Source organism: Coloeus monedula, assembly GCF_965178545.1.
Source record: "Coloeus monedula genome assembly, chromosome: 20".
Lineage (NCBI taxonomy): Eukaryota > Metazoa > Chordata > Aves > Passeriformes > Corvidae > Coloeus > Coloeus monedula.
This window is the reverse complement of record NC_138800.1, coordinates 5,338,843-5,351,302: the sequence shown is the minus strand read 5'-3', so window position 1 is coordinate 5,351,302 and position 12,460 is coordinate 5,338,843. Positions and strand designations below refer to the sequence as shown.

Here is a 12,460-nt window from a genome sequence, read left to right as displayed (position 1 = left end):
GCAGGTCTGCTTCCCTGGCCAGAGAGGATGTCCCTGTCTTCCTCTCTGGAAGGAATATTGTCTGTCTTTAAAGTGTTATTCTGTTAGAATGGACTAACAAAATGATATTTTCCATCTCATGCCCTACAGGGAAAAGTCTGGTGTCCCTTTTGGCAAACTGAGGGACAGGTGTTAGTGAAGAGCAAGTGTTGACACTGGCCTGTACTAACTCAGCACTTCACACACAGTTCCCAGTTCAAGGTTTGGAATGCACTGGTAGGACGTGTCACTTCTCTTGGAGGCTTTAAGAGTAGTTTTTCAGCTGCAGGAAATTTGGACAGTGACAGGTAAATGCTTTTGTAGGTCGTTCTGTAGCCATCCCTTTACAGGCTGATTTCAGAGGAGCCCAGAGATGTAGATGGACTGGATATATGGGAAATTATGTAGTCTTGAAATTCCAAATGTTATATTCCTGTCTGCTTTTTCTTTCTCCTCTTCAGAAAAGCACCCCTAGAGCAGCCTTTGCTTTAGTGCTTCACATGTTGTAACTTCAGGGATGTTTGTGTTTGGCCTTTAAGAAATAGGCCTTGATGACTGTTGCATTGTGATTTTTCCCATTACATCTCTTGCTCCTTTAAACCAGGAAGGTTGGAAATCAGTGAATTACTTTGTTTTGGGGGTTGTCTGTGGTGCATTTTTGGTGCTGAGAGCTGCCTCTCCAGCTTAGCTGTTGGATCATGTTGAAAGCAGCTTTGCTGAGAGAACGAAGGGACACCAAGATGACAATTTTACAAGATGGAAACATCTTGAGACGGTGTGAAATGTGTCTGTGAAGCAGCAACATTATCCCTGATCTGAAATACTTGCCAGGCTCTTAGCGTGTAATCAGGGAGATGCTTCTTAGGTAAGAGCAGCCTGGTTCTGGCTGCAGGGAATCAGTGGCTGCTGGTGCAGATTTGTTTCTGTTCTGGTGCAGGACTGTGAAGACCCAAACCCTCTGATCCGTGCCCTGGCCGTGCGCACCATGGGCTGCATCCGCGTGGATAAAATCACGGAGTACCTGTGCGAGCCTCTCCGCAAGTGTCTGAAGGATGAGGACCCCTACGTGAGGAAAACCGCAGCTGTCTGCGTGGCCAAGCTGCACGACATCAATGCCCAGATGGTGGAGGACCAAGGATTCCTGGATTCCCTGCGTGACCTGATTGCAGACTCCAATCCCATGGTAATGTATTCCCAGCACATTGCTTGAGTTTGTGTTGTTTGATAATCAGAAACGTAAAAGGTTTTTCACTGGCGTGATTCTGTTGGTTAGAGAACACTTGTTGCCTCAGAAAACAGGAAATATATTCTTTAGTTTGATCTGTTTGTGCTTTTGGCTGTCTTGAGTGCTGCAAAAGTGTAACTTCCTGGCCAGGTGAGTCAGAAGAGCAAGAAATACGTGATGCTGCTCCCTTGGTGACAGCTTGGAGCTCTTGCTTTCCTGCAGGCTTTGGCTCTTCTTGGAATAAGAGTTGGGATGAATTCATTTGCTAATGCAGATAAATCCACTGGCTTGTAATGAGTGGAGAAAATCGATGCTAATGTTTTTAATAAAGTTAAATGAGTGGTCAGAGCAGAGGTGGAGATCATGACTGAGAATTTCACAGGAATAAATTACCTGCTAAATCAGCATTTAATTATGCTTGATGAAGGGTCCACTTCCAAGCCAGGTGTCTCCTGCTATTATTTTGTGACTAAAAGGTGGTGGCCAAGGAATTGAAGTGCCCCACTGCATCATCCTTTCATTCAATACTGTTTCCTATTTCCTGCTGGGATCCAGGGAGCATACCAATATCATCCTGCCTCTTAGTAGGGAAGAAAACTTCTGCAGCTCAGTTTAACTCAGAGTTTAAGGATGACTGCTACTTTTTTAGCTCTTTTAGAGCACAGACTCTGCTTAAGACAATCTCACATTATTAGGGCAGGTGTAACAGCTCTTTCTATGCTGCATGAGTCAAACCACAGAATTTCTATCCTGCTGGAGCTGTCTTTGGGCACCTCAGGTAAACCAAGTGCAGGTGATAAGGTGCCATCCCTTTTGGGAGGAGAGTGAAGGCTGCTGATTGCTCTTTGAAAGACTTCCTAGAGGCAGTAAAACTTGAGGTGTCTGACTGTCACAGGCAGCAGTCAGAGTGGTGCTGTCTCTGAGGAGATACAGACACCTCTTTGCTCTGATGTCCAGCTCTTTTACAAGTTGTTCTTTTTATCTGCCTGCCTGATTCTTTTTCTTATGCCAGGCTCCTGTGTGAATATTGATGATTACTTGAAGATGCTTTCTTTGTCTAGGCAACTCTGGGGCATAGAGAGAAACACCTGCTGTTCCAATTCAATGTGGAGGGTGTGCCTTGCAGCCTCTGAAGGGACTTGCTTGGGCTTCTTTAGTTCCACTTCAGTGCTGGCCCTCGTGTTCAGCAGCTTCCAAGCAGCAGGAACAGAACCTTCTCTTCTCCCAGCCTTGGTTCCAGCTCTGATTTTGTTCTGATTACAGCCACGTGGATATGAGTTGAAGAGCTCTGGATGAAGAGATGTGGTACTTCAGGAGAAATAACAAGGTTTTGCTTGCCCTTTGTGCTTGTTGATCTCTGTGGAGCTCAGTGGTTTGGTAAATGAACCATTGGCTGACAGTAGAGCACAGATATGTATTTAAAACGTGCATCAACCTCATATTGACTTAATGAATGGAGAGAAGAGGGAAAATACCAAAGGGCAGTGTGTGCTCCATTTGCTAAATAAACCTCCAAAAGTAGCACAGGGCTCCTAATAAAACATCAGGAAAACTCATGAGCTCCTTGGTGGTAATGAGGGTGGGCTGGGACAGCTCTCCTGAAGCTGTGCAGGGTCACAGTACCTGCCTCATGTTGTACTCCCCTGATCTTTCCAAAACTGAGCATTCACAGCAGGAAAATGCAATTTGGAGGAGTGATGGTGATGGTGAGGCCTGGGGTGTGTTTTCAGATCTGCAGGCTTTGAGAGGATTCTGGTGTTCTGTGTACTGGTTTCCCAGGTTTTACTGTGGATGGGGCATCCTATTTTTGCTTTTTAAGGGTGCATGGGGAGAGATTTTATCAAAAGCTTGAGGCTCTCAGAGCTGCTGAATTAATACAATATTTAACCTGGTTACAATTTTAGTAGAAAAAGACATTCCTTCTAGTTAAGTTGATCCTCTGCAATTCGTGCCTTTGTGGCACAGCGATTGCCTCAAAAGTACAGGAATTATCCACCCCTCATTAAGGTTCATCTTCCTGGTCAAACCATCCACCTCATTGCTGCTTTCTCCGTGTGAAACTTCAGTTCCTGATGACCTTGAATTGTGATTGCCAGCTAAGTTATATTTGTGTTCAAGTTGATATTTATTTAGGTATTTTTCCTTGGAACGCACTCCTGCCTGGAAGGTCTTTTGAAATAAAATGTCTGTATCAGTATTGGCTATCAAAAGAAAGATTGCTGGAAGGAAGGGTACAGATGGATGTATTCTGATGGCCTGTTCCTCTGTAAATGGTGCATCTCAATCATTGCAACCTGTTAGCCAAGCTCATTCATATTTATATTATAAATGTTTCTCCTCTTTTGATGGCTTGTGGAAATGGGCAACATTAGATACTTAATGAAGCAGATTTTTTTAGATGGGAAATCCACACTTGTTCTCTCTTCTGAGAAATGAGGATTTTGAGCTGGAGCTAAAAAAGGCTGCAGCTGAAAAATAGTCTTCAAGAAGGGTTTTATTATGGCTTTGTAATTGGTTGCCTCTAGCACATGAGCAAGCTCTAAGCGTTTTAGCTGGGTGCTTGGTAGAGGAACATCTCCATCTGTAGCTCACTAATTGCCTCAGAATTGTGCAGAGATCAGGGTGCATTTTTCTCTGGGCTCAGATCACCTTCATCTTGGGGATGTCTGACTAAGGTGGAGGTGACCTTGTCAGAAACATTTTGGGTTTGTTCTTTTTTTTCCTGTATTTTTGGACTAATGGCATTATTCTGTGTTAATAAACCTGCAGCCTTTGGGGATGTTCAGGGTGTTGAAGTCCTGTTGAGGTGCTGTAGGTGCACAGCCTGGGTTCTTTCCCCTTTTTATCTGGGTTTTTTGTTGTCAGGATGTGGCCTTAGATCCATAAAGTGATTTTTTTTTTTTTTTTTTTTTTTTGTGCAGGTGCATCCTCTGGGTGAATTAATTCAAATTTCTAGTTGCATAGATATTGATGTGGATGTATCTGGCGAGGTACCAGGTGGGCTGGTGGCTTTTGACATGACAGCAGAGTTATCTGAGATGTCTTGTGCAGGCAATGGCCCAAAAACCCCTACAAGGGCAGGGTTCAGCTGCACTGCAGAAGTTTGATTGTGAAGAAGTCTTTAATCTCATTTTACAGACGGGTCTGAAGTGTTTGTGGCTGCCCTTTGTCAGTCGGGATCCTGCTGAAGAGGATCCTTCCATAGAGGGAGCTCTTATTCCTTCCCAAAGCTGTCTTGAGGCAAGTCCTTCCTTTTCTCACCCTGCATTTCTGCACGTGAAGCTCAGCAGAAGCAGGACTGGAGGAATATAAAGCTGGGGCCTGGCTGCCTTGGGCAGCTGCACTTGCTCAGTCCTCAGCACCTCTCTTGCTGGTAACCTGTGTATAATGCAGCTCAGAAGTGTGTTCTCCCTTAATCCTCATGTTCTAACAAAAACAGGATTCCCAAAGGAGATTTTTGTGCATTCTGGGTTACTGCAGAACACTGTTCACACCCAGCAGCAGCAGTAGGTAATAGTGAGGGGAGAGAGGTAGGAGTGTTTCATACCTACTGATGGCCAGAGGTTCTCTGAAGTCGTGGAAAAACCTTTGTTTTATTATTATTTTTTTTCCTGATGCTGTCTTGGTCTGGCCTTTGTGACTCCCATCCAATGACTGCTCCTCCGTGGAGCATGGGAAGTGCTGAGCCCAGGAGAGGGAGAGCAGACCACGAGATGGCAGCAGCTGAAAGCAGAACGAAAGCTGACCATCTTTAGACACTTTATCTTGTAACTACTTTTCTCCTGGCTTTTATCCCTGCGCTTGGTTTTCTTCAGGAATGTAAATATTAGCAGAAAAACATGAGAGGAAATCCATCTAAAGCCAGACTGGTCTTTTAATATTTGAATGGAACAGCCTTTCTCTCCAAATATTTTCAATCCTTGACCTTCTAAGGTAACTTTTAACTCATGGAATAGATTCCTTGCCAATCTATCTGTTATCCACATGGCTTAAGTTAACTGATGTCACCTTCTCCCTGTTATTTCCTAGGTTCTGTTCAGTTTTTAATTCCTTCCTGTAGCATTTCTTCTTCCTCGTGCTGGATCCAAGGTTTTTCAGGTGTGGCTGTTCTGCTGCTGTGTTTTTGTGAGCTGTACAGACTTACTGTGCTGTGTTTACCCTCTACATCACAATTTATTGGGAGAAACACTGCTGTGACTCAGCACAGAGTAACCTGAGATCACATAACTGATGAGTAAATGCACCAAGTGTGTGGAGTGTAATTAAACTCTCTTGTACCTGGGAGGTTTTTTGCCTTTAGCATTAACCACACTAAGAAGGGAATCTGAGATCTGACAGCTGGAGGTGGTGAGGTCCACCTTGATCTGATCTGAATTCCCTCCAGCAGTATTGAGTTCCCACAGCTCACAGGTGAGACTAAAAGCCTGTAGGTAGAGATCATGGTGCTCTCCTGCTGTGCCTGCAAGGGATGTAGGTTCCTTCTCTGCCAGAACTTCAGTGTGTATGGGGGAGCTTCCTGGATGACCCTATAGAGGAAGATGATCTTCCTTTTATTTTTCCTACTAGCTGGCAAGCAGAATGTCTTTGACATGATGTTCTGAGGAATGAGCCTCTTTAGAAACAAAAGGAGCTTTTGCCTCCTGGGCCTGTCCTCTGCAGGAATTTTATCCCTCTTTGTGTAATAAAGCTGAGAAAAGAACCCCTTGCTGAGAAACTGGTGATCCCCTGAGTCCCAAAAAGAATTTATGGGAGGCAGTCAGGGAAGTGGGAATTGTCTTACACAACAGGGAGTGGAACACCACCTTCTCCCTGGGCAGAGGAGATCACTTGTTCCTCATGGGGCCTCTCCCAGCCGTGTGTTTTCCCTCTGCAGCTGGTGTTTTTTCTAGTGGGAGGAGTGAGCTGTCACTGCTGGATGAATTCATGGTTCCTGCTCATGAAGGTTGTAAGGACTTGAAAATTCGTATCCCAGTATGGAGCTGAGTATTGCTGGGAGCTGTGGGCTCTGCAGCATCTCATCAGCCTGGGGCTGCTCCAGGATGACCTCTGTCCCTCTGGATGAAAAACATCCTTCTTTTTGAGGTGTTGCAGATACAGACTGGATCTTGAAGTCCTCCAGCCATGCCTGAATTGGTCCTGTGTGTGGTTTGGGGGTTTTTTATAATGTTTTTGCTGCAAGTGGAGATGATATTTCCTTCTGGGAGACACTTGATGGCATTTGTGGGTGGAATTTTTTTTACCCAGTGATGGATATATTGCAGTGAGTGAGAACGTTGCTTGGGGCTGTTGAAGAGTGATGGTGTCACTTTGGAGCTCTCTAATGGATGCTTCTGCTGTTTACTTGAGGCTGCCCAGGAGGAAGAGCAACGCTTTTGGTAAACTGTGCAGCCAAAAGCAGCAAGAAGCTGGGACAGAGATAGAGAGAAGCTATGGAGGAGCCTGTCTAAACAGTGGCTGTGTTCATGTGTGGTGGGATGCTTGAGAGAGGAAATGTGGGAGATTGCCAGGCAGGGCAGAAAACAGCTGTGTGTTGCAGCAGGCAAAGACTTAAAGTAGGGGGAAAAGGGAGGGCTGCCACCTGTGATTGGTGGCACAAATCTGGTTTCCCACTCTGATCCCCCTTGTTCTACTGGTGAAACCAGCTTTGGCTCTGGAATGAGCTCCTGCAACAGCTCCTGCAGAGGAATCTCACTTATTGAGCAGGTATTTTCTACAGGTTGTGATCCTAAGGAGATCTGAGGGAATCTCAAGCATGCATGTGAGACTTGGGTTTTTGGTTGGCTGGCTTTGGTATAAGGATACAGGTCTTGAGCATCTTCCCTCAAAGCTGTGCTCTTCCAGCACTGGCAGAGAAGCAATGAGTTTGATAATTTGTGAATTTCCATGGCTCCAGAGTTTGTCTTCCCAGACCCCTCATTTGTAAAGCTTAATTGACAAATTCATCCATCAGAGACTTGTCTCCTTCCAATTACAGCCACCAGTATGTGCCTGATTTCCAAAGCATTAGTCTTGCTGACCAGATCATTCCAGGATCTCTAACATCAATCAGCGTGCTGGGGATTTTGTTGATATGTGTCTATGTGTTATTTTCCATTGGAACAGACACTTCTAGCTATTGACAAGCACCATTTGTCAGATGATTTTGTGGTTGTGATGTTCTGTAATTTTGCCATCCCCCTTTTTAGGGCTCTATAAAGAATTTGGTGCTTAGCTGGTGCTTTTTTTTTGCACATTTGCCACTGGGTGGTGCCAGCGAGGACCTCTGCAAGGAAAACTGCAAAAAAATAAAGCAAAACCTTCCTGATATGTGTGGTAGGTGCCTGATCCAGACTAGGATCAGACCACAGGGATTTCTGGAAGGAGAATAGAGAGTTGCAGACCTTCTGTGTCTTCCTGTGGGGTTGAATTTCCTGCACTGGGGGCTCAGCTGTGCCAAGGAGGTGCCCCTTGTGATGGAGCCATCCCTGAACAGCTTCTTGCCCACCTACTACAAGAGCTTCAACAGCTGGGGGAAGCATGTTTCCCTGCCTTACAGCTCACACATCTGATTTTTGCAAGGATATGAGAGCAGGAGTGATGTTCTAGTCTGCCACAAAGTGCCATTTTTCTGCAGGGAAGTGCAAAACCCAGTTAGGGCAAGCATGCCGTGGGAAGTATAGCACATAACTTTCCTTCTGTTGCCACCTCCATGAAAATTCAGCCCACTTGCAAAAAGCAAGCCAGGAGGTCTTCCCCACCAGGAAGTTTTTTGGGATGTAATCAGGAACTGGGAATGTGTGAGTCTCCCAGAGTTTTAATTTATGTCTGTACATATAAACAAGCACTGACAGTGTGAGAGGCTCATCAGGGCTCTCTGACTTGCATGGTTGAGCCATTTTATAGAGTCATTGAATCACAGAAGAAATTGGGTTGGAAGGAACCTTTAGACTCCTCCTGTTCCATCCCCTGCCATGGGCAGGGACACCTTCCACTATCCCAGGTTGCTCCAAGCCCCATTCAGCATTTCCAGGAGTGGGGCAGCCACAGCTTTTCTGGGCAACCTGAGCCAGGGCCTCCCCACCCTCACAGGGAAGAATTTCTTCTGTATAGTAAGAAATGTTAATGGTTCCTGGGCTGTTTCTAGGGAAGCAAAGTAAGGAGGGCTGGGAGATAAAAGTTATGATGTGGACAGGATTAGGGGTCATGCTCTCTGGAGAGCACCTCTTAGGGACCTTCTGGGCACACGTCGTGGTCATAAAAATGAGTGGCTCAGTGAAACACCCATTGATGGATGCTCTGAATCTCCCATCTGCAAGGACCATGCAAGCCCAAAATGCTCTTTGAAATGTCAGCACCTCTCCATTCTCAGAAACGTCTCATGGTGCCTGGCTCTCTTCAGGGCAGCAGCCTCAGCCTCTTCTCTGAGCCCCTTCATTTTTCCTCCTTTTTGTTCATTTTCGCTTCTTTTTAACAGCGTGGCGAGCCAGAGGTTCCTGTTTTAAGCAGCAGAATGTTGTATTTCATTAACTCCATTACACACTTGGTTTAATTTCCAATTAGCCTGGGATGCTAGGGAAATAATCTGATTGCTTCAACTAGTTGGCGTTCTGGATGTGCCGAGCTTCCCTCCTGTCCCCCCAGCCCCTGCAAAGCTTTTCCGTGTGGGCTGCCAGGCAGACACACAGGTTTTCACCCACCCCCTTCCCTCCCTGCTGCTGTGTTTTATACCATTTGCTCTGAGCTAAAGGTTTGAGCTGCCAGAAGGAATCTCTTGGAAATCAGAGTGCTCCTACCTCTGCAGCTTCCCGCGAGGTCGGGTCTGGTCCCTCTGGCTGCAGAGGGAGTTTGTCTGGAGGTGGATTTAAAAATGTTGGGTTCTTGTTAAAGCTGTGAGTGTAGAGGTTTGGGTTTGTTGGTTTTGTTTAATAAGAGCCTGGGAGATTTTAGTTCTCCTCATCTCAGTGATGCTTCTCAGAGAGCCTAAATTTATTGGGCAATTCCAGCCAAAAGCAGGTTTATTGTCATTTGGCTCATCTGTGCTCCAAAGGGATGTTGCTGTGGCTACATTTGAATAATGTCATAATGTACCCAGGGTGAACTGATTTACATCCACAAGCCAGGGATCTGTTATTATTATTAATTATTATTAATTCTTCAATCTGCTCTGCATTTTTATTTTCTGGGGGATTTTTAGGCAGATCTTCATCTGGTAGCTCTTAGCTTTAAGTTGGTGTTCTTAATTGTGAGTCAAGTGAGGCGTTTTGCAGTGGAGTTAACTTGGAATTTTAAACTTTAAAAGCTTTTCCTGTTCATTAGTTGTTTGGGCTCACATACCTGTAGCTACAGGGTTGACTTCTTTTTTTCATTATTTTTGAGACCTCACAATTACACCAGCTGTTAGTTTTATGTACTTTTAGTCTACTGCTTCCAATCTGTGGGATAAATTATACAACTCCTGGTTGGTTTCTCATTTAAAAAAATGGGGGGAATGTTTTGTAAAGGAGAGAATATTTTATTTGCTAAAGAAACTTAGGGGTTTTTTTTTCTATCAGCCTGTGAAACTTGTCCAGTTCCTTGGTCCTATACCATTTGTAAAGCTTTAGCTTACTTTTGTATGTCCCCCAGCAATTCCATCATCTTTTATTTTAAAGAGAAAATAACTTCTTGTAACTTAACACTTTGTTCTTGCTGTTTAATGTAGTTGGACTTCATGATGTTGTGTTGCTGTGTTAAGGAAGAAGTGTCAACTGAGCTGGAGACTTAAGGTTCAGCTTTGATGTTGCAGTTTTTTGGTTTTGGCCAAAAACCATCTTTGCAAATATTTCCAGTGCCACTTCCGTGACTGCCAAAGCACACACTGGATTAGCAGGTGATGTAATACTGCAGTTGGTGTTGAATGGTTCTTTATGGACTTTTTTCCATACCTGAGTGATACCCCTCTTAGTGGGGAATGCTTCAGTGCTTGACCTGACCTTTTACTCGGTGGGAGCTGTTGGCAGAGCAGGAGCAGTGTGCTGGAATTGTGCAGTGCTGCCTTGTGCTGCTCCATGTTCCCGCTCCTAACGGAGCCAGTGGCAGTGCCAGGGAAGAGGTGAGCGTGTGTGCTCCAAGCACTGTTTGTGTTGGACAGCTTCCTGAGAGCTGTTTGCCTTTCAGCTGTGCTGTGGCTGTGTGAAAAGCCTTGAAGATGCTAATTGTTTTTGTTGGCATACCACAGCACCATAACGCATCAATATGTTCAGTGCAAATCGCCAGCAAGTCCTTTTTTTAATAAATATTGCTTAAAGCTTGAATTTATCCCCCACCCTTTCCCTTATCTCCTTTTGCTTCGTTTATCTCCTTGTCACTGTGGTGCTGAGGTGGGAGGTGAGGAGCAGCTTTAAGTGTGGACTGTAGATTGTAGATCCCAGCTCCTCTGGCAGGACTGAGCTGCTACCAGATGTTTCACAACCCCTCCCAGTCCTTTCTCTAACGCCCAAGGAGACCACAGCCCATGTTCCTAAGTCCATCTTGCCTTCTGCCACTTCCTCATGGATGCTTTTAATGGAATTGTGAGTGGATTGCCATGTGGTGTCCCATCCTCAGCTTTGAATTGGACACATTAATACTCAAAAAACGGACCCAAAAGATTCTAAGAGCAAAACCTCATTCACAGTTTGGTCTCTGGGTTGGAGCTGCTGTTCTCTGTCCATGGGAACAGCATTTCTGTGCATCCTTTGTCCGTGGCAAACACTGGGATAGATCCCATGGACCCTGCAAGGAAGGAAACATAACCACAGCTGCTTTGACTTGTGCTTGCCCCAGGGTTTAGGACATCCTAGAAGTGTCCAAAACCATCTAAATATGGCAACTGGGGACGTGGTTTAGTGGTGGGCTTGGCAGTGCTGGGTTATTGATTGTACTCAATGATTTTGGAGGTCTTCTCCAGTCTCAATTCTATTCTATAATTCTCTTTTAGTTACTAATTTATCAATTACTGCAACAAAGGTAATGCCTGGCAGTGTGAGTGTATTTCCCAGAGCTCCTGTCCCTCAGTACAACTGGCAGATCCCTTTCTCTGATACTTCAGCTCTGTAAATTTTTTTGTTAATTCAAATTTTTTTTTGCCAAAGTAGTTTCATTTTCTAAGCGCTTTTCCGTAAAGATTTTGAACTTTTCAGTTGCTTTTGTGATTTTTCTTCACTTGTAAACTTCCAAAATACAATGATATTAAGTTATTACTTCGTTTTTATGCTGTGTCACAGTAACCATTCAGGAATTAGGCAAATTAAATAATGAGGAGAATAAGCAGCCTATCTTAATAAGTTCCTCATTAAAACAGTACAAGAAGAAGACAGCAGCAGCACTGATTGCTAATGATTTGGTAACAGAAGGCTCATTGAACTAATGAAATTCATAAAATCTTGGATCAAAATCCTATCTCTGACCTCTAGGTGTGAAATGCAAAACAATCAACATTACTGTGCCTGTGCAATGACTTTGGAATATATTGGTTTAATGACAAGCAGGGATGGGAACAAGGCAGGGAAAGTTCTGGTTGTGCTGTTCTTGTTTTCATTGTACTGCATCAAAAGCATCTTTAGTCATCCAAACAATCAGATGATTTTAGATAAGATTTTTTTTGCCTTAATCTCATAGAAAATCACACTATAAATCTTCATTTGAGCAGGTATTTACTGGGAGTTAGACTGGGCATGATATATATTGTAAAATGTCCTGAAAATGCCTCTTCTTAGGGGATTTCAGTTTTGTGTGTCAAACTCAGCTTTAAATCCCTTTTCCTGTCAGTTAAACAAATAAGACTTTAGTCTCATCTGCAAATTTTCTATTTCTGTCTCTGTATTCTGCAACTCTTCTATTTAAAAAAAAAGAAATCTTCCCATGGAATCTGTTGGAATAACTGTTGAATTTGAGTATGGAACTAAGAGTTAGAAATTTGTGCTGCACTCCCACTCCTCATTTGTGTCAAGCTAGACCCTGGACCTCCTCTCTGTGCTTCCTTTCATTTGTCCCTGGAAAAGGGAAGACCTTATCTAGTCCTAAGTGCAGCAAGAATATTTTTGGGGATGAGTTGTGCTGGAGTGCTTGCTTTACCATGGCCCCATAAAGCAAAAGCATTTTCTGGAGACTGTTTGAAATTGAAATATAGGTTATTAAAAATTTAGCAGGACTTGCCCATTTTAGGGGAATTGTTTGTTTGCTCTCAAACTGCGTGACCTGCCAGTGCTGCTGCAGAGC

General features: G+C 44.2%; 1 protein-coding gene across 3 annotated transcripts in view; it reads left to right on the top strand.

Moving 5' to 3' along the window:
* AP2B1 (adaptor related protein complex 2 subunit beta 1) overlaps window positions 1-12,460 on the top strand; it is a 77,576-nt gene that overhangs the window by 8,919 nt on the left and 56,197 nt on the right. For all 3 annotated transcript variants that reach the window (XM_082294809.1, XM_082294807.1, XM_082294808.1), the window contains exon 5: window positions 956-1,201. In XM_082294809.1, the coding sequence (XP_082150935.1) occupies window positions 956-1,201 (246 nt within the window). The remainder of the gene's footprint in view (window positions 1-955; window positions 1,202-12,460) is intronic.